Source organism: Aegilops tauschii, chromosome 3 (genome assembly GCF_002575655.3).
Source record: "Aegilops tauschii subsp. strangulata cultivar AL8/78 chromosome 3, Aet v6.0, whole genome shotgun sequence".
Classification (NCBI taxonomy): Eukaryota; Viridiplantae; Streptophyta; class Magnoliopsida; order Poales; family Poaceae; genus Aegilops; species Aegilops tauschii.
In genome coordinates, this window is record NC_053037.3 from 535,288,701 (window position 1) to 535,310,905 (window position 22,205).

At 46.1% G+C, this 22,205-nt stretch overlaps 1 protein-coding gene across 1 annotated transcript; it reads left to right on the forward strand.

Moving 5' to 3' along the window:
* Window positions 1–20,550: 20,550 nt before the first annotated feature.
* LOC109779331 (aspartic proteinase nepenthesin-1-like) lies at window positions 20,551–21,915 on the forward strand. The gene has a single exon (XM_020337941.3). The coding sequence runs from the start codon at window positions 20,551–20,553 to the stop codon at window positions 21,913–21,915; it is 1,365 nt and encodes a 454-aa protein (XP_020193530.1).
* Window positions 21,916–22,205: the final 290 nt, after the last annotated feature.

A 22,205-nucleotide genomic window follows, 5' to 3' on the forward strand; every position in this document is an offset into this window, starting at 1 on the left:
CAGCCTGTTTATCAGCGACGGTTACTGCGGGGGCAGAACATTTGAGTTATTTGATACAACGAGACTAGGCTTTTTGCTTCCATTTGTGGAGGTGTAATGGATCTCGTCGAACTTTGTTAGTAGTTCCTTCTTTATGAATGAGATGAAGCAAAGCTTTTGCCTCCGTTTCAAAAAAAAAACACGTCAAGAGGAATTTCTTTTATAGTAGAGCCGATAATGGAGTGAAGTCCATGCGCGCAATGCCACAAGCTACAGAGTAGTAGTAGAGCACTTTACGTACAGAGCCATATTGCATAGTTCCCAATGCCCCGCCAGGCTTTTCCGGCTCCTCGGGCTTAATTGGGAGGCGCTAGTTTAAATATGCTACTAGCTGGAAGCTGAAAGCGAGGTGCGGCTAGAGCGAGCACGCGAGCCACGGGATGCTGGGAAGGAAAACCCGTTCACGTGGCTAGGCTATCTAGTGCACCCAGATTGTGGGGCCGCACGTCCGTTTGACTTCAAAACTCAAACTACCCATGTAAAATATTGGCTCGCAGCGAAGTGTAGTAGTACTATTTAAAAAAAAGGCCGCCGTGCGTTCGGCCGGGATCGAACCCACAAAACGAGGTATACACTCCCGCGACCACTAGTAGTACTCGTTGGAGTACAACGCAACCTAGAATCCTTGTCGCTAGTAGTACGTACATTGTTCCTTACAAGAAACCCCTAAGAGCATGGTTAATAGTATAGCCAGCTGCTGGCTATAAGCCAGTGCCATGTCATCTACAGCCCATCTTATAGCCAACATGTACAATAATAGATCAAAAGAGTGTACTACTTTTTTATTATGTGGCCCACTTCTCATTCTCACAAAGTGCCTAGGAGCACGTGCTAGAGCTGGCTCTTCACGAAGAGCCCGCTTACCTTCTCTCTCCTCTTCTCTTTCCTCCAACTAAGCAGAAATATACTAGTTTATTTCTTATAGCCCGCTGACTCAGCTCTATTGTACTTGCTCTAATAATGCAAGAAACCACTAAAATGCCAAGAAACTACTACCACTTGCATACGTGGCAGACTTAAGATAAGACTACCTTATCAACCATTGTACATGCTCTTACCAACAAAAATCCTCGAGTGACCTCCTACCTCCGGCCCGTCCACCTAGTCATCCTCGGCCATGGGACGCAGCTACCGCCGCCGGCAGAAGGCGAGGTCAAAACCGCCGGCGGTGCGGAGCCCATGTTGCGGCAGCCCGGATGCCAGCTCCGTCCGGCGCTCGCGGCCGCTAGCTAGCCAAGATAGCTCTGTCTAGTTGCTTGTCTGCAAGGTTTGCTAGCTAGATTGGCACGGCAGCGCGGCGGCTTGCTCGCGCCCGCCGCGCTAAGGCCAGCCATCTGGCTCAAGCGAAGGCCAGCGCGGCGGCTTGCTCGCTCGTGAGTCACGCTCGGGCCAGCCTGCCAACCCGTGCGGAGGCCAGCGCGGCGTGTGGCCCATCCGGCAGAGCGGCGGCCAACTCGCTCATCACCGGCGCCACCGACGAACACGCATCAGTACTGTTTGTTGTAATGTCAGAAAAATAATGATTTGAGGGGGAATAACAGGATAGAAGGTCAGATGTGGGTCCCTCGTGTCAACGGTCAAACAAAATGTGTTGGTTTAAGCTGCCTCTCAGCACGGACGTGTGGGCCAACCCTGTCATAAATGGGTTTAAACGAACCTAATCGGTAGGAGTACTAGGTAGTTTTTGGCGTGGATTAAGAAATTTTGGGTATGTTTTTGCTATTTTTTGTACAAGCTCGTTGAAAGTGGTAGTTTTTTGTTAAATACTCTACATATTGTAAGTAGGAGTGAAAGTTAAGCTTTGGAAGCCAATAAGCAAGGCTAGTTACATAGTGCATATGTGTACATGATGGAAAGTAAATATCAACCATGAGTGACTAATATCTTGATGGAAAACTCGAAACTATGGAATACTAGGAAAAAATGCATGGTTGGAAATACTAGCAATGTTCATGTCCGTTGCAACGAATCATAATTAGAATAATACTTATTCACAAACTTGGTACAAAACACTCTAATTTTGATATACATATGTCACTAGAGATATATTATGTTTCAATTAGAATATATTCCTTGGGCTGTTTTGGTGAGGTCAGGGAGGGATGTTGTTGGTTTTAAGATACTAATTATGGATTTTTCTGCAAATTGGTAGACAAGTGGGATGTTGGTGAGAAAAGGCAACAACTTACCTCACAATCGTTAGATGTAGATCTAATGGTCAGAAACGACAGATGGCAGACACACCAGCATCACCAACTTAGTCTTGTGTAGGAGTACTAGCAAGATCCGTGCATTGCACGGAACATCAAGATGCATTTTTTTTATAAAACACTTATTGTGATTGACCCTTGCGGGAGTAATCCCATGTGTAAAAACTAATGATATCTCGAGAAATATGAGATAAGGTGAAGAGGAGTGGAGTGTGGTGGTGGTTGGTGGTCGGACTGAGCGGAGGCATGGGGACTGATGACGCCGGCAGCAGCCACCAGGCCAGTTTGTTCCAGAGGCTTCCTTTCTTAATTGCTCAACAATGAGGTTTGTTGGAGATAAGGATGAACGAGGGAAGGCCTTGTCTGCAAATGTGGAGAGGGGTGCGGGTATCTTTTAGTTTAATTTCCATCCGTCAGATATAGATCGGATGGTCTATATTGCAAGATGGCACACGTACCATCATCACCAACTCGGTTTTTGATAAGAGAAGAAATATAAGTATGGAGATACAAACGTATTATCGATACTTGCTTCCGTAAACTAGCATCTACATTCTATTCAACGCCTCGGCATGTGGGGCCTTAGCACAATGACTTCTCGACTGTGTAAAACAAAGATTTTCCCGTCGCCAACAAGGAGGGGGTGACGGCGGCGTGCTTTTTGGCTTGCTCTAGTCCTAGTAGTCATACTAGGTGGTCTAAGCACGTGTAGATTTATTCTTTTTCACGTCTCGTGTTCACCGTACTGCCACGACTGTTGATGAATAGACGGTAAGTTATTTACGGGGAAACCCTTGTTGAGCGTGTTTGCGAGAGAGAGAGAGAGACAGTGTGCGTGTGTGATATGTTAGAGACTGAGGCAATGATAACATATTCTTTGTGTATATGTGTGTGGAGGATAGAGAGAGACATGTACATGGGGCTTTGTGTTGTGTAACATGGAGACACATATACATAATTAGAGAGTGAGTGTGTGAGATACACATGCGGACATGAGGAGAGATGAGGATCCAGATAAATGGGTGTTTGTGTGTGTCTGTGTGTGTTTGTGCACGCGTTTGTGTGCGAGAGGGAGAGAGTGTATGTGGAGTAGAGAGACCACTGATGATGTAAACCTAGTATAAGGGAAGGGGGAATGGTGTGACATGTGTAGTAGCGAGATAGCATGGGTGCGGGCGGGGGGAGCAGACTATTTGGAAGAGACAACGAATGTGTGTGTGGGAGAGGGGTGTGAGAGCGAGAGAAAGAGAGAGCTAGCGATGGAGAGAGAGAGAGAGAGAGAGAGAGAGAGAGAGAGAGAGAGGAAGAGAGGGGGCGAGAGGGGCCGTTTGTGTCCATAAATGGTGTATAGATAGGGAGACAATGTTGATGTTGTCCGAAATTGGCCTATGAACGGAGACGCAAGGGAAGCGAGTCATCGTGTGTGTGATAGGGACTTCATGAGAGATCTAGAATAGATGGTGTAGAGAACAATGTGCGAAATCGAGAACAATTATACATTAGGGAGCTATGCAAAGAGTCACGACATATATGTATACAGGGAAGGAGCTGGAGCGGGTCCGCATGTGGGAGAGATAGAAAGAGGAGAGTGGTGCACAAGGAGACAAAGTGTGCTTGTTTGCAGTGGGGGTGGTGTGTGAGGTGAGTGCGCGAGAACCACATAACTAGGGAGATAGACGTTTGGGGGCGACGTTTTGTGTGTATGGGAAATATACACTCTACATAGTGCGTGTGATTGGGTAAGAGAGATAGCGGGAGACCTAGAGAGTGAGGGAAGAGATGTGTGCATGCCCGAGAGACAAAGTGATAGAGACCTATGTTGGGGTCCGGACTTTACAAGAGAGAGGGGTGTTAATGTGCTCGTGTGTTGGTGTTTGGGGGAGAGAACGACTTCTCTATGTGTGTGTGTGTGTGGTGGTGGGGGGGGGGTTAACTTCAGATAAAGAGTGAGGTGTCTATATTTGAGGGACTTTAGCGTAATTGAGATATTGTGCACTCATGGTTGATCAATTTGTTTCACAGTTTGTACTATGAGATAACGATACTTTTGAACATGCGTGATATACCTTGATGTACCAGAATTACAAACCTAAGATTGGAATTTCGGAATTCGACTCCATCATTAGCTTTTGTAATTCATTTAAACGGAGGTACATTTTTTAAGCCGGGATTTCGTGATTTCAAATTCATATATCAAACCTAGAGATATACACATACGGGCATGTTCAAACTTTATAATCATCCACTTTATTCATACACATACACATTTTTTGCTTTTGTCATCATATTTAGGATAAACACATTTGGAATTTCATTTGAATTGGACCGTATGATGGTATTTGCTTGTAGTAGCTCAATGATCCATATTTGAATTGAATGGACAATCTAAGTTTCGAGTTGGAGACATTGATTTTCAAAACTTGCACATTTTTTGCGTGCAAAACAAACAAATTGTCGGCCATGGTATCATAGTCGGCCGTACGAGAGCAGAATACTTATAATTTTAGGCGCCAAAAGCTTTCAAACTTCCCGCTCACATCGAAATATCACGCGCCCGAAAGTTTAGCCCTGCGATATTCCTGTTTTACCCCTGCCACATGAACGGAAAAGGGCTGCTTTGGTAACTCCATTGTTTTCCCCTCTTTGCCCCCAACATTCTTCCCCAGAGCCCCTCCCCTTCCCCTCCCCGACCCCCCAACCATGGCAAGCTGCCGAATCTAGTCCTCCGCCGCAGCGGTGGACCTCACACCCCACCGGATCTACCTTCCGCACCTTGGAACCCCCAACTGCCAACTCACCACTTCACCGGAGCCGCTTCAGCGACTGGCTTGTCCACCGCTCCAGATCTCCTTGACCGCCATCATGGTCCACCGCACCGGATCTGCTTAACCGGTGCCCTCGTCCACCACAGCGTAGGCCCTTCACTGACTCCCTCGTCCGCCCCTTCGCTGGCCCTTCATACAAGCCCTCGTCTGCCGCAACAGATCCGCCTCACCGAAAGCACTGTACAACGCGCCCGCCGAAGCCTTCGTCCACTGCACCGGACCCGCTCCACGGACACCATATTAAACTCCACCGGCCCTGCTTTACCGATGCCGCAGCGTCATCAGGTTATTTCGATTTGTACTCCTTCAGTTTTTCTCTTTATCGTGCAACTGTTCACTTACCACAGATGAGCTTTCTTGTATGTCGACAGGCGCCGCAACCGTAGCACCGGAGCTGCTTCAGCGACAGCGACAGCTGGCCCAAACTCAACCGCAACATGAGCACCATCGACGATCCTTAGCTATCAAGTATGACAACGATACCCATACGCCGCCGAGAATCAGGTACTATTATCCAACGGCCGGCGCCTACGTTCACTTTCCTAGCATAAGCACCGCACCTTTGAATTTCTTCAAGGCATCATTCAGTTTTTCATGAGACGCGTTATTCTGCTTGCACCTGTAGGGCCATACTTCTGGCAGTGAACATGTTACATGTGCTAAATTACATACCAGTGCACATATAGTTAATATGCTTTATTTTTGTTCTGATGCCACCTGTTGGTTCCATCAGACTGCTTAATGTTCTCTATGCTTAATTACACATCAGCAAACTAGCATGTGGTTCCGCTGCTTTTTGTTCGTTTTACCCTACATTTTCTGATGCTAGCTATTACATCACTGCTCCGAGCCTCTGTTCATTACTTGTTTGTGTGTTCTTGATCTTCCCAAGTTGCATGACTAATTTGATGCTTCTATTAATTATGGAGCTGCCAACCCCATCAAGCAAAATATTTGTTCTTTTGGGGCTGGCACCTCGAACAAGTATAAAAATAGAGGGAAGCAGATATATTGTCGTGTATGCACACACCCTTCTTTCATTAGTTTAGATGAACCATTGATGATCAATTCGGACCAGTGCATGCGATTAAAATTAATTTTACCTAAATAGATGGTGCAGAATAAACTACAACAACTAGATTTGCAACCACGGGATGCTGACGATATCTTCAAAGAACATTGCAACAGCAGCTAGGCTTCATAGCAACATATGGTAAGCCAGTGTGTTTTAGTACATGTGAAATGTAATGCGAGTGGGCTGCTTTCTTGGCTTGTGCCCTCAATGTGTAATCCTACCAAATTACAAATAGTTCAGTTGTCTGCTTTGCTGTATTGCTTGATTGGAATGCTTATTTGTTGTTACGCTATACCTGAGTTGGCCAATATGTCAGCAGTGCCTGCTGTACTATCGTAAAGAAATGCATGCCTATTTCATTTGAGTCCTTAACTTTTCCTCTCAACTTCATCACAAGACTGTCTTCGTAGTTTATATGAGGTCACACTGTTAAGTGCTTTCTCAGATTATTTCAACTGCTTAGATGCCTTGGCAACTTAAATATAGCGGTTGTACACTCCCTTACAACTAGGGATGTCAACTGGGTCCCGTTTAATCCCGATTAAAGTCCACTAGTGGTATGATAGTTCAAAAGAGTTTTTGTTTTTTGAGGAAAATGAACTAGGGAGGTAGCAAAAACTAACTAGATGGGACTGGCGGATGTCGTTTATTTGCCTCTTACATCCCTAGTTTCATCTTACCATTTTAATTTCTTTTCGGCTGATGCTGCTTCGAACCATTTAAATATAGTTTGCCATGCTCGGCAATAATTCGTCCGTCGTTTACCATGTAAGCTTACTACCTGGATCATACGATAACTATCTCTTACTGATGTCCAGCAGAAACCTTTTAGGATGCCGTTCACACTAGGACACAATGTACAACACCAGAATCTATTTGTGGAAGCAGTGCGCCATCCATGTTACCAGATGGTAGCAGTTCAGAGGCAACACCGCCGGAGAGCAGTCTGAGCACAGATATTATAGTGCTTGAGGCTCTACTAGAGGCAGAAAGAGATGGTGTGGCTGCCATGAATGAGGTAATCTTTATCTTGAGGCTGGAAATTACGGAATTAGCGGCACACATTATGCAAGCAACCCAAGAATTGGAGGAAGTAAGAATGTTGCATTTGAATACGGAGGAGGTCCTGCTGTTTCTGCTATCTGAAGCCCAAGGTAATCCCGGTTCTTCTTTAGATACCAGTTGAAATTGTCATTAGATTATTGTACTTGCATGTTGTGTCATGTCTCTGAATGGATTATGTTGCAAGACCCCCTATGTTGTCCATGTGTTGTAATGATCCGAATTTTTTAGGCGAGGTAATCCTCAGTACTTGTATGATTGACATAAGGTGAACTGTTTTTCGTGTGAGCATATTGTATTGGACGAAATAACTGTTTGACTCAGAGTGTATCCAACCTACTGAATTCGAAGATCACGGCATTTCTAAATCATAATCATATATAAAGGTGGAATAAATCTTTGTTGTGGTTTTGAAGAAATAAATAACAAAACGTATAATTATCTGTGGATATTCGTAATCGAATACAAATTGGATTTGAATTTAGTTTGCCAGGTCCCAGGGCAAACGTGAATGCTAATTCTCCCAAGTTTTGAACGAAGCGGCTAAACACCCACTATAATTTGTGGGCTGCCCGAAGCAAGTGTTTGTGAGATGGAAATTACTGTCTACCCCTGACACTTGACATCCTTATCGACCGGATTTACACTGCTGTCGATAGGGGTAGACTAGTAACTTCAATCAGACGTGACACGACGGCCTCTGAGCCCATTCAGACACGGTGGGCGCCAAACGTGGGCGGCAAAACACATTTGATTCAAGCTCGTCCGAAAGACATGTCTCTCTTCCTCCATTTCCCCATTCATACACGGTGGGCGGCAAAACAAACTCTCCTCGTCTGAAATCGATGTAGGCTAATATTTTAAATAGGGGCAGATGTGTAACTTCCATCAGACGTGACACAATCGCCCTACCTGTCAGCCCCGTTCATACACCGTGGGCGGCAAAACACCCTCTCCTCGCCCGAAATAGTTACCGGCAAATATTTGGGAGATGCGAGATTACCGTCCTATCCCCAACCGACGCGATGTACGAAATTTTAAACGGGGGATAACTTCGTAACTTTCCCCCATTTCAGAGAAGCGCGTCCCAAAGTTTGAGATCCCCCCTCCCCTCCATTTCCCCATTCATACACCGTCGGCGGCACGACAACCTCCGCACTGCGGCCAGCCTCCTCCGTCCGCCACCCCATCCTCCACCATGCCGGAGCCGCTACCCCTACCCCGTCGTCCACTTCAAGAGATAGACGTCTCTCATCCACGGCGCTGGACCAGGATCCTTTCATCGCCTCCTCTCGCTTCATCGGCGCCGTCGTCCACCTTGCCGTTGCCGCTCCTACGACCGCCTCGTCCTCGGCAACAGGATATATCCCCCGACCCGGCCGTCTGCCGTCTAAAGTCTTCTTCCCCGCCGCCGACAGCCATCGCACCCGCAGCACCCTCAACGTATCAGCATAGGCCTACACGGCGTCGCAAGAGAGGTGTTACTATTCCATATGTGCTTAAGTTATTGATCTCACCCGGAAAATAGATCGTAATTTGTTTACTGTACTTTTCTTGTCCGTACCAAATCGTAGTGGCTAGTTGAAAGCAAACATTGGTTGCGAAGTAGCTTTGTCCGGTTTGCACCTTCAGATCCGCCATGGCACGGGCACTATACTCGTAAAGCTTATGGTTTCCCCCCTTTATATTCACTACCATCATCGTAGGTGCTCCGTGTCGTGCTAGCACTGCTCCTCAAGACCTCAACCCAAAGCTTACGTGTTGAAATACAAATCTGATATGATGCTCATATCACTAAAATAGAGAACGTTTAATTGGTCACCTAATGTTCCTATATTCGTTTCGAAAAGCATGTGCGCTACCCATTGGTCCAGCTAGTTCCACTTTCCTGATTTTTCTCTTGATGCTTAGGGTTTTCCCCTTTTATCTACTCTACTATGATCTGCGTAGGTGCTTTCTGTCGTACTAGCATTACTCCACCCTTCAAGCTAAACAACACAACACTCAGAATTCGAAAGCTTAGTTGTTCAAATATGATTGTGATATGATACTGATATTAGTTAACCAACACATTTAATTGGTTAGCTAAAGGTCCCACTTGAGTTTCCAAATGCATGTCGCGACATATAGAGAGCCAGCATAATTGCATTTCTTTGTCACTTGTTGACCGTACTTTCTTGTCCATACCAAATCTTAGTTGTTATTTCAAAGAAAACATCGGTTGCTAACTACCCTTTGCGCGGTTTGCAGCTTCAGATTTGCCATCCCACTGCCACGGTCAACACTGTACTCATCATGCTTATGTTTTCCCCATTTTATGATGACCACAATCAACCTACGTGGTTCGTGTCGTAATAGCACTGCTCCACCCATCGAGCTAAACAAGCTTAGCTGTACAAATTCATATCTGATATTATTGCTGATATTAGTAAAACTGAGAGATGTTTAATTGGTTAGCTAAATGTTCCTACTTTAGTTTTGAAATGCATGTGAGCCACATATGGAGAGACCGGAAAGAATAGTATTTCTCTGTGCGCTCTGGTTCATCATGGGTGGCCAACCGACATTGTATTGAAAGAGTTGTAATATCTTCAATCTGCTTGCTCTTCTGCTCTTCTTTAAGATGATACTCTTCTCTTGTGGTCGACTGGTCAGGTCGAGTTGTTCTCCCTTAGTATATTTTGAATCTGTCAGGTCAGGTCGACTTGTTCTTCTTTACTATATGTTGAAGCTATCATCTGCGAAGTGTCATCACTTCTGGAGCTCTCATATTTTTAGTAGTAGGCCACATTATATTAATGCACACAACAAATTACAGCATGCATGGCATCTTTTAAAAGAATTGCAGATATAGCACAAAGGGGTTTACAGGGAGGCAGTATTGGATTAGAATCACTTCTGCATTACAAAGAAAATATCACTTGTTTTTCTGTTTTCATGCATGTCAGATATTGAACATTATCAAAATGAATATGAGAATGGGCACACAAGAGGAATATTGCGGAACGATCCACTGGCTAACAAACTTGGCATGGTGGAGGATGGCCTATCTTATTCACCCATCAAGGTGCTTGCTCTAACTTTGCAAAGTTGTATTGGTCGCACATATTTTGCATCTGACCTCTTGCATTCCTTCTAATTTGTTACACCATCTGCTTAGTTTAAGCATCATATATGAGTATATGCCATACCTATCCATTTTCTGTACCTATTCCATGTGTCGTCACACTATGTTTTTCCAGTCAAATGTTGTTCTTTCATAATAGATGTCCAAAAGGAAGAGGGTGAGTGCAGATCCTCAAGGAGTACAAAATAGGTATTTGGAAAAGGTAGTGATACCTGTTAAATCAGATAGATCAGCAGCCACAGAAAACACATGCCCAACTGTACCACACTTTACCCCTACTCCAGTGGCCAAACCCCTATTAGAACTGCTGGGAGCCCAGCGTCAGGTACTGTCTATGATATCAATTCAAAATTTGAACTCCTAAATTTCTGCTTGTGCCTTACCTTCTCTCTTGTATGAAAACTAATTTCAGATGAATCTCCTTGCTCAAAGGATCATACGATCTCAAAACAATAATGGGCTCTGCATTGCTCTCGTCAGTACCTCTCTCCCTTTTGCCTTGTAACGCTGTACTTAATTAATTGCTATTTGATTATGTATCATCAGTCTGCACCTGAGCTTCATTATCCTCTGTTTCTTCCAATATTATTTGATCTATATTTACTCTTTGCAAAATGTAGAATAATGGCAACACTTATAAAGAATTTTCTTTGGGGAATTTATTGAATTATCCTTCCATCAACATGGAGAAGGGCTTTGTCCAGCCCGTGTTAACATGTAATGTAAGTTCATCCTTCTCAAGCCTTCAAACTTTGTTCTAGTATAGATTTGGATAGGCATCATTTCCTCCACTGCTATTTGCTTTGCTGTTTACATCTGATTGGATGTTTGCAACAACTACCAGTTTCAAATTGTAGTTGTAAAAACATGTTCCTTATGCAGAACAGATCCATTTATTTGCTTATATAATTGTGAAACCTGTTACGTGTCTCCTTGTTTCTCTTTCAGACTCGTATCTCTTACGCCAGGCAGAACTTTAGGGAAGATAGTGAGCCAAACCATCTTGTGGACAGCGAGATGACCCCAAGGTCATGTCTTGATGAAGACAGTGAGTTGAAGCTACTCACCAGCAGGTGTGAGACAACCTCTGCGCAGTCGCTGCCTCAATCAGTTCGACTTCTTCAGTCTCAACTTAAAGCGGAAAGGCTTGCTTCAGCTCAGCTCCGACTTGAAGTCAAAGATGCAATGAAGATGTCAGAGGACTGTCGTGCACACCATCATGCCTTAAATCTAGTGTTGATGCATCTATCATTGACACAACTGAGGTCTACTCAGCTTCTTCAGCTGTTTGGGGGGCCCGACGTGGCCAGGCCTAGTGCCTTCTGAAGTGCTCTCAGTTTTGTATATTCTTTTGTCAGCGCGTTTATTTGCACTGGTGGCGAACTTTGATGCCCAGTGGATGTAATATGTGTGATAGCTGTGATAGCCTAGTGTAAGTTGCTTGCTTATTTATTTCCTTGTTGTCTTGTTTATTTGTTTGCTTGTAGTCATTGCAGTTCTTTTTTCGCGGTTTGCTAGTGGCTGCAATAACCTATTTTTTAAAACTAGGCCACAATAACCATGGGCTAATGTTTACTGTAGTGACACTGGGCCTCCTACGGGCCGTAGAAACAGTGGGCCTTCTACGGGCCGTAGAAACAGTGGGCCTTCTATGGGCCGTATCATCAATGGGCCTTATACGGGCAGTATGATCGATTGGCCAAACATGGGCCAATAACAGACCGCATTATGGCCGTAAACGGGCTAGAGTTGGAATCATCCGTTCATGGGCCGACCATAACGGGCCATCGTTAACAGGCCGTATTTGATGACGCTATGAAAACGGCCCAACGTATTAACGGACCACAAACGGGCCGACTGTAACCACGGGCTGAATTTGGCCCACAAGCAGAAAATGACAGTAACGAGCCGTAAGTAAACGAATGCTGGAAATGAGCCCAAGAATAAATGGGCTCTGAGAAGGCCGAAAGATAACATGGGCTGGAAACGGCCAACGAAATAACGGGCCGTTAATGGGTATAAAGTGATACACTGTTCATTACGGGCCAGTTTCACCACGGGCCGTTAATGGGTGTAAAGTGATACACTGTTCATTACGGGCCAGTTTCACCACGGGCCGTTAATAGGCCAAGAGTTACATAGGGCCTCATATGGGCCGAAAGACGTCATGGGCCATACATGGGCCATAAGTGAAAACGGGCTGGAATCATATTGGGTGGCCCAGATGACGCTACTGGGCCTAATTCGGATAGGGCGTAACGGGCCTTGGGTTAGCAGGCTGTAAATGGGCTATATGCGAACAGGCCGTTAACAGTCTTTACATGGGCCGGCCCGCCATCTTTTGACCAAGTCAAACGGGCCGACCTTTTCATAGGAATGGGCCTCTGTTGGGCCGTGCCACATGTCGACGTATCATAGGCGCCTTCTGTCCAATGAGTGGATGACATCTGTCCCAACGATGAGCCGACACGTGTTTCCTCCAGCCAATGATGATTTTACACGTGGAAAATCCCCATTGGTCAGGGCTGTTAACGGGTTATCGAATCCAAAACCCGACCCGATAGCTTAACGGCGTTCCGTTACGGTGGATGCCACGTGTCGGTCACCCTTGACGAAAGCACTTCTGTGACGCGGGATTTATCGTCATGGAAGTGGACACTTCCGTGATGATAATTTTGGTAATGTCATGGAACACTTCTACGACAGCACAAGTATGACTATCTTGATTCTGTCATAAAATCGTCATGGATGTACATGCATGACAGAAAATGCGACCTACTGTGACAAACACGTATCATCACGGAAGTGTATTTTTTTGTAGTGTTGGCATTGGCGTCCCAAAGTAAGGATATGAATATGCTGCATCGAGATTCTCCCTTCGCCAATACCGATCCTCGGATTTGCCCCTAGGGGGTGATCTTGATGCTTCTGAACTACTTGACTGATAAGCACTTTTCTCTTCACTCTTCTTTTGATATTTATCTAATAATTCAGCGAAGGTGATTTCTGATCTCTTACCCTTGCGCTTATTTCGGCCTTTTTTTGCTTTCATTGATCATAGGATTTGCTTGCTGCCCCCCAGTCCTTGGCGTCTTCATTGTAGCTTCGATGGAATTCTCACCCTCAAGATTATGGTCATTATGCTCTTCAACAACTTCTTTACTTAAAAGCTTGATTCCACCATCCACTGTTTTTACCTTCTCATCATTTAATGAATTAGCTTGAAGAAGCCAATGCAAAAACTTTTTGCCATTAGGACCAATCGGAATAGACTGCTCATCCTTTGGAGTTTCAACAAATCTCAATCGTCCTTTATCAATGGCCGATGACGAAACATATTGCAACCCTCAAAATTATGTTTGAACGAATGATGCAACCTACAATACATTCGTCTTTGGATAGATGGCTCTACATGGTGATCAAGAATTCTTATGTAATTATTTTTCAGCAATAAATCAAATATCTGATCACACATGGTTGAATTGAAGGTAATTTTTTTATTTTCTAGCCGATCTTGCTGTGAGAACGACTTTGGAGTTAAGCAAACGAATGGTTCAGATTTTGTATCACCCCGTTCGGCTATGAATTTTATTTTGCATTCTTTTACCGATGTCATTGGATAAGATACTATACTAGCATCAATTTTCTGAAAAGAATCTAACCTTGGCTTTAAGTTTCTAAAACAAAAATAGTTGGAACACACATGTCTCAGTTGAGACCAAATGAAAGCCAAGTACGAAATAAACAAAGCTACCAAATTAGATATGGACTTTAGATAAAGCAACGAGGAAAGCTTTAGTTGCAACAATAAGTCACTATCGGTCTTTATAAATGGCGCAATGGGTTGACCGATATGCTCAATAACAATTTTATTGCTAACAAGTAAATTGCCCTTGTTATTGGTCTTTCAAAATTACTTATGAGGATTTTTCTAATAGATGCATCAACTATGAAGTTGCGACCAAATCTAGAAATAGGAAAATTACTTGCTAGGCATACCTCTTCAAATATGTTGGGAGAGCATGATGGTGGTGTGACTTGAACAATATCTTGCTCCATCTTTGGATGGCTCCCCAAAGCCTTATCATCATCTTTTTCTTGATTCCGTGCATCATTACTTTGAAGATCCTTGTCAGCCGAACTTTGTGCAGCTACTTGCTCTTGTCCTTGAGGCTTGTCAATTTCTATGGCACGGAACTCATAGGGTAGGAAGTAGGTTCCATTAACTTCAGAAAAATCAAGCACCACTGTTTTCCTATGCTTGCCATGCCCTTTCTTAGTGATGCTTGCCTCTTTGGATTTAATGGATTCGAAATATATACTACTTGATTCAGCTTTTTCAACCGAAGCACTTTTAGTTTCCGAATCATCATTCTTTTCATTGGTCATATCAATTGGCAAGGCTTCTTTTCTTTGAGCTAATTCCCTATCAATTCTCTCTTGGCGAAGTACTTGCACCCTATCGCGCAAAGCTTTAACTCCCCTCTCAATTTCAGCCTGCTCTAGATTAGTTTGCCCCCAATTCTTTTAGGATCTTTCGGCAATGAACTGTTAGTGTTGCCAAAATTTTGCAACTGTGTAGGGGGTGTATAATATGCTGCGGTACTAGGTGAGGTGTATGCACTGCTGTATAACCATATGCTCTCTCGCCAATTCTATCAATTGATGAAGTTTCATCTTCTTGCAAAACTCTAGCCTTTATTGCGGCATAATCAGGAAACAACCCCTTTCATATTGTTCAAGGCAAAGAGCACTAATCCTCTTGTTTTGTGCCAAGCTCTTTTTTAATGCAGCCACAACCACTTCTGGAAGGGATTGCTCCGTAATACTTTCATATTCTTTCAGCAATGATTAATGAGTGTTGCCGAAATTCTCAAATTGCGTAGAGCATGCATTATATACTACAGTATTAGATGACGACACATGTGTTCCTACAAAAAATTCACTTATTCGTCTATGACCATGAAAGTGCGGGGCCGAATTATGAACATCTACAGTTGCGTAACGTGCTGAAAATTTACTAACAAGAGGTGTAGCATATGATGGTTGAGAGTAATTGGCCGAATAGCTAGTAGTAGCATGGCCAATTCTCCCATCCATCAGCATGGTTGAACTAGTATATTGCAAATTAGTTGCCAATGAATAAAAAGGTGAAACACTTTGCCGCATGCTATTGGAAGTTCCTACACGAGGTGTTTCAACTTGATTGACCAAATTCATCATGTTGTTCATCGGCATAACAATTTCTGGGGTTGCCGATGCATGAGAGTTGGAGTACATATGGTCCATGTTACTAGTATCATAAGAAATTGAAGCATGTAAATTACTTTGAATCGGCCTATGCACGTAATTAGATGCATGATTGAAAAAATTAGGGCTGGCCGATAGAGTATACTCATTGAACGTTCTAGTAACACCATATGAATTAATTGCATCTACTTTAGGGGACTGTGTATTCATATTACCTTTGTAGATTGCAAACCCTAGATGACGATCTCTTCGTAGCAAGAACGGGCCGGAGACCATTCAAAGCTTCGTCCCCAGCGGAGTCGCCAAAAATTGTGCTTGCACACGAACACGTGACCGTGTACCCTCAACGCCGGGGGTGATGCACCGCAGCTCACGTCGAAGGAGACCCATCTGCAAGCGCGGTACGCAAGCAATCCGGCGGGCGCTTTTGTACACTCGAAACCCCACACGCCCGAGAGGGACCCCGTCAGGGCGGGGCGGCTATGGGCTGCCCTATGTCGGCCTGACCACCCCTAGGGCCTCAAGGTTCGCCTCCCTGCAATTAAGAAGAACGAACGAAGAACGAGGAAGAAGAAGAAGAAGGGAGGGAGATAAAAATAAAGGTAAAAGATAATAGATTGATTGTTCGATTGTGTGTTGTTCAATCGGCCATCACCCCTTAGATATATAAGAGGCAGATGGACTTCCCGTACAAGAAAAGGACTCCAAATCACGTCCAAATCTTTTCAAAATTAACAGAACTCGGATTTATGTAAGTCTGGAACATCAGTTCGGGTTTTAGGTCCCACAGGCCACAAACGATATCGGATGAAGATGAGCCCAAAAGCAAATATAACCTTTTCGACGAGACGAACAACTTTCATGTTGAATGTTTTTTCGATTCGAAGCCATCTTGATGGCCAAATCTCTCACGCAAAACAGCCGATTGGTGGCGCTACCCATCAGACACGTGTCAGGTGGGGCGCGCCATATGTAGCCTCCTGGTAGGGATGCATTCGAATGGCTCTAAATTTTGCATACGATCTCGGATTGAGATGATTTTTATATCAAAGTTGATTGATTCGACGAGATGAAGACAATCTGTGCAGAGCATTTTCTCATATGAGGTCGTCTTGGGAGGCTTAATCGGCCAAACTGTACTCTGAATATAAGATCTTAGTACTTTGAGCATAGTTTCGGCCTTCGAGATGAAATCGGACGGCGATGTCCCAAACTTCAAAGATGTTCATATCAACAATATGGAACTCTTTCATGTAGAACAGTAGACCACTTCTCCATTTGATGCCATCTTAAATAAGTTCTTGACCGTGCCAAAATCTGGTGTCAACACCAGGCGCGCCCTAGGGAGGGGGGTGCGCCCCTGGGCATGTGGCGCCCTGGTGGCACCCCTCTTGTATTTATCTTTGCTATTATTTTTTATATATTCTGAAAATATTCTCTGTAAATTTTCAGCCCGATCCGAGAACTTTTATTTCTGCACAAAAACAACACCATGACAATTCTGCTGAAAACAATGTCAGTCCGGGTTAGTTCTATTCAAATCAGGCAAATTAGAGTCCAAAACAAGAGCAAAAGTGTTTGGAAAAGTAGATGCGTTTGGGACGTATCAGGCCGCGCCCCACCGTGGCGGCTCCCTTCTGGCTCTGTCAAGGTTGCAACAATGGTGTTCTTCTGTTGGACGGTGGCTGGACTTGGAAATGAGATGTCGAATGATGGATGATGAATCTTGATTGCGGCGGCTAGGGTTTAAGGTGTATATATAAGAGCTTTCCCATAGCCTCCTCCGTTGATGTAGCTTCTCTCCTTTGATCCAAAGGATCTAGATAAGCCTTATCCTCTCCCAATCCCTTCATTAAGAGCCAAGGATCTCGTGGGAACAATTGGGGACGAAACCGGTGAAGAATCATGTTTGGAAGGGCAACTTTAGGAGATGTGTGCATGTCAAACAACAGCCAAAACGATCGCGTGCGGTCGCATGAAAGGTCGTCTTCTGTTTTGTCTTCCTCCGGTAAAACGGTCGCCATATCTTCATACGAACTCGGAATTTGACGTTCTTGGGCTCGTTGGATTTTTATGAATGACGTTGATCCATTTATGATTTTAGATCATGATTTAGAGCACTTTGGAAAATTGAGTTTTCCACCTTCGAAATGGCTAAGTCTGGGCCTGGGTGTCTACCGGTTGGGCTCCTTTCATCATGCTAAGTACTTGGGAAGTCCATCACACCTACAAGACACACAAAGACAAGGAAAACTAATAAAAACTAACAAAGAATAAATATTATGCAATGCTTGCGGTGAAAAGGATAAAAAACTGGAAATCATGCATGCATATGGACATATAATTGGCTCAATGGAACATTATATGCCTTGATATACAGAGATAATGTGCAAAACATGAGCTCTAAAGATGTGTAAAATTTGAGCCATCAATCTTCAGGTTCCGGCGTGTGTCAGCCACCGTGAATATCATGTTCACGGAGATCTCTCGCAGGAGGCCTCGCAGCACCGTGGAGGCCGTACGATGCGTCTCGATGCGGGGTGATCAGAGCGATCATAGATCTCTTAGGCATGCCCTTGCCAGTTATACACGTGTTTGACATAGTGTGAAGGTGAGATGTCAAGGAATTGCCCTGATCCGTCAGCGACCAGCTCGAAAGAGCCGAACATGAGGCAATGGCCTGGCGAGAGATCGCCGACCTCTAATGATTCTCCAAATCGGGTCCGTTCTCTAGTCAACGTCGCCCCTACCTGGCGTGCCAACTGATGGAGCAAATTCCCGTCGGATCCCTCGGTAGGGTTCATGACGAGACCGGAAGTACCGGGACGGAGTCCGCACACAAATTTACCCAGGTTTGGGCCTCCAAAGAGTAATACCCTACATCCTGCATTGTCTTGTTATTCATGGTGAGGGGATACCTCGTGCAGAGGATTACAGTGGTGTTTGAGATGTCTATCGAGAGGTGAGTTCCAGATTGGAGTCCTAATGAGGACCTAGGCTCCCTTTATATAGACAGGAGAGGCCTAGGGTTTACACAGGGGGGAGATCAGATCAATTCGGTCGCGGCCCTCTACCTTAGGGAACACGCTCATCGCCTTCGCCTCCTTAGGGTTCCATGATTCCCTTTGGGCCTGGTTAGCCCTTGCCAAGGTCGAGGGCGGACTCTCTTACGTCAGGCACCTAGAGTTTGAGACTCCGTCATACACTAGGCAATTCATTGATCAGTCTGAAGTTGAGTTTGAATTCTTGTCATGTATATCTACTAGCCCTAGTAATAGCTAGCCAGGTGTCAAAAAAAACAATAACTGAAAGTCAATAAAGAATTGATTCTAGTCACCCAGAACATGGAAATAAGCAAGTCTTTGAAAAGGTGTTAGCTATTGAGCCGAAAATGGGAATGAGAATTACCTCTAACCTAGCTAGGCACAAGAAATGATTAAGAGTTGCTCGACGCCTACCCTATATGCACGAGTACTCCATATGCATTGCCTGGTCTGATGTTGTCTATTAGGCCTTGATGTACGCACCAAAAGGAAAGACAAACTACCATGTATAAAAAGTGCATGCGACACAAATGCTATTATAGCGATAAGAATTAATTTGAAAAAATGTACCTCAGTAGGAATAAGCATCTTACACTTTGTCTGACCCCTTGCTCGAAAACCTGAGATAAATATGAGGTAGTAGGGGTGTAACTGAAACAACCATTTCGTGCAATGCGAGAAGATGGATATTGAAAACAAGCACACAGACATGATCAAATACCCACATATCAAATATTGTTCAAGTCACTACATGATGGAAGCAACATCGAGCAATAATTAGAATGATTTTACCGGCTTGTTGAACGATTTTGCCCAAGTTGTATACCAATTGATATTGCCTACATGTTCAATAGTTTTGCCTGCCTGTTTCATGTCAAAATGCCTAGATTTCAAATCCGGTGTGGTTGGCCACCCCCAAAAGGCTAACAATTCGCGTTGTACCTCCTTGACGCCCCTATGTGTCTCCCCCTCGGCTCTAGGGTGAACGACTTCATGAATTGCCCCGCCGCTCTCCCCCCACCCCGACCGCCGCCGTTGTGGTTGTTGCTGACTCAACCCAAAAAGCACGTTCATGATTTAGGGAGAAGTTTTTATGCGACCGGGTTTTTCCACCCATCATGTGAGACCCAACCAAGATGAAGCCACTTTTCACCACCAATCTCAATTCATCTTCATCTTCTTCAAAGCTATTCCCCATGAAACCGCACACAATCTCTTTGTTCACGATTTCACATCTTTCATGATAGTTCGCTAGAGTGGGAGAAGCTTTCACCGGAGCCTCCCCCTCTATTGCCGCGTCTGAATTGCCATTGGAGGAGGAAGACCCGGGGACACGACCATATGGTACATGGTGAGCTGCGCGCACACCGGCGACAACCACGCCTTCTTCCCGCGGTGCAACTCGAGGACCTCGACACCCTGGGCGTGCTCTGCGTCGCGGACACCTCGCATGCTAGCCTCGCCACCCTCTACGACCGCCTCCCCCGCTCCACATCATCGTCGCCAATCTGTATGTTCGCCGACTCCCAGGGTCATCGTCCGCTCCTCGCTCAATCAACAGGTCGATTGAACTAGTAATAATTTTCATGGAGCGTGACTCAACGAACATAAAAAAGCGAGCAAGCTGTAGCCATTAGCCATTTAGCCGTTATACCGTGTAGTTTTGGAGAACAGAAATCGTGGATGATATGATAGGATAGGAATCCTGGATTCGCAAAAAAGAAAATCCTGAATAAAAAGATTGCCCGGTCGTGTCTAGGGCCAGCCAGATCCAGATACCACACGTCCACTCCACACTCCTCCCGGGGAGAACATAAACACAGAACTGACTCTGGAAAAATCGCCCCTGCTCCCACACAGACGAACCCTCCCCAAGAAGTTTCCTCCTGCCTCTGTCTCTCTGCTCTCCCCTGGAGAAATGGCTCGGCCAGCCGCAGCAGTAGCGACAGTGGTTGCTCTGCTCCTCCTGCAGGTGCCTGCCTCGCCGTCAGTGGCCGAGGCGGCAATCGGTGGCCGGTCGCCGGCAGCCATTCCACAGCTTGGGTACGAGCTGTGGAGAAAGGCAGCCTGGTCCGGTCCGAAGGCCATGATCAAGCAGCCGTTCGGTGCACCCGACAAAGACCGGCTGGGCAGCGCGGCGGCCGACAACGCCGGCCTCGTCGTCTACAACCTCTCCGTCGGCTACACGAGGGAGGTCTCCTCCGGCATCGTCGACATTGTCACCGACTTCATCTGGGTGCCATGCCCGCTATCCGGATTCACCGAAGTTTACTGCGCCACCCAGACGTGCCGGATGGCACTCGACAAGGAGGACGCCTGCGGCAACACCAACGGCTACACCTGCCGGTACGCGTACCAGTACGGACCAGTGATCGGCACCACCGGCTACATCTCCGCCGAGGAGGTCACTGCCGTCGGGACGCCCATCACCGGCCGGGTGTTGTTCGGCTGCAGCATCACCAGCATGGTGCCATTCGACGGCGAGTTTGGCGTGCTTGGGTTCAGCAGGGGGCCCTACTCCCTCCTGTCGCAGCTCAAGATCTCCAGGTTCTCCTACTTCATGCTGCCCGACGACGTCGACAGGCCCGGCTCCCAGAGCGTCGTCCTCCTCGGCGACGACGCGGTGCCCCAGACCAACAGCAGCCTCTCCACGCCGCTGCTCCGGAGCAAAGCGTACCCCGACCTGTACTACGTCAAACTCACCGGCATCATGGTCGACGACAAGACCCTGAGCGGCATCCCGGCGGGGACGTTCGACCTCGCCGCCAACGGCTGCTCCGGTGGGGTGGCCATGAGCACGCTCTCCCCCATCACCAACTTCCACCCGGCCGCCTACAACGCCTTGACGCGGGCGCTGGCGAGCAAGATCAAGTCACAGCCAGTCCGTGCGAAAGCCCGCGACGTGGCCGAGCTGTGGCTGTGCTACAACATCCAGTCCGTCGCCAACCTGACGTTCCCCAAGATCACGCTGGTGTTCGACGGCGTTGACGGCAGGCCGGCGCCCATGGAGCTCACTACGGCGCACTACTTCTTCAGGGAAAACTCCAGCGGGTTGCAGTGCCTCACCATGCTGCCCACGCCGGCGGGCTCGCCGGTCGGCTCCGTCCTGGGAAGCCTGCTGCAGACGGGCACCCACATGATCTACGACCTCCGCGGCGGCTCGCTGACTTTCGAGAAGGGCGGGTCGCCGGCGGCTTCCCAGAAGGGCGGCGCGGCGGCTCCGCCGACGAACCCGCAGGTATCGCTCATGGTGATCCTTGCTTTGGCGCTGCTCCTCGTCTAGCGGAACCATGCATTATTCGCGAGTGCAGCTAGATAGGCCTCTTTCGATCGGTTAGTCAAGGCAGATTGCCTGCGCTGCGTGTGAGCTCTATATGCTAGCTCATGTAATCATCATCAAGTACTAGTACCTAGCGCCTTTTAATTTGCTCTTTAGTTGTGTTATTGCTTCTGAACCTGACATTTGGGATTCTGTAAGATGAACTGCGTGGTTTCGTTCGAGCTAATCATCTGTCTATGGCTTGATTGATTGCTTTAAGAACATGCATGGAACACATGGGATTTGATTTTCCC

Coding starts and splice junctions, on each gene's coding strand:
- LOC109779331 (XM_020337941.3), top strand. CDS start 20,551: ATGGCTCGGCCAGCCGCAGCAGTAGCGACAGTGGTTGCTCTGCTCCTC.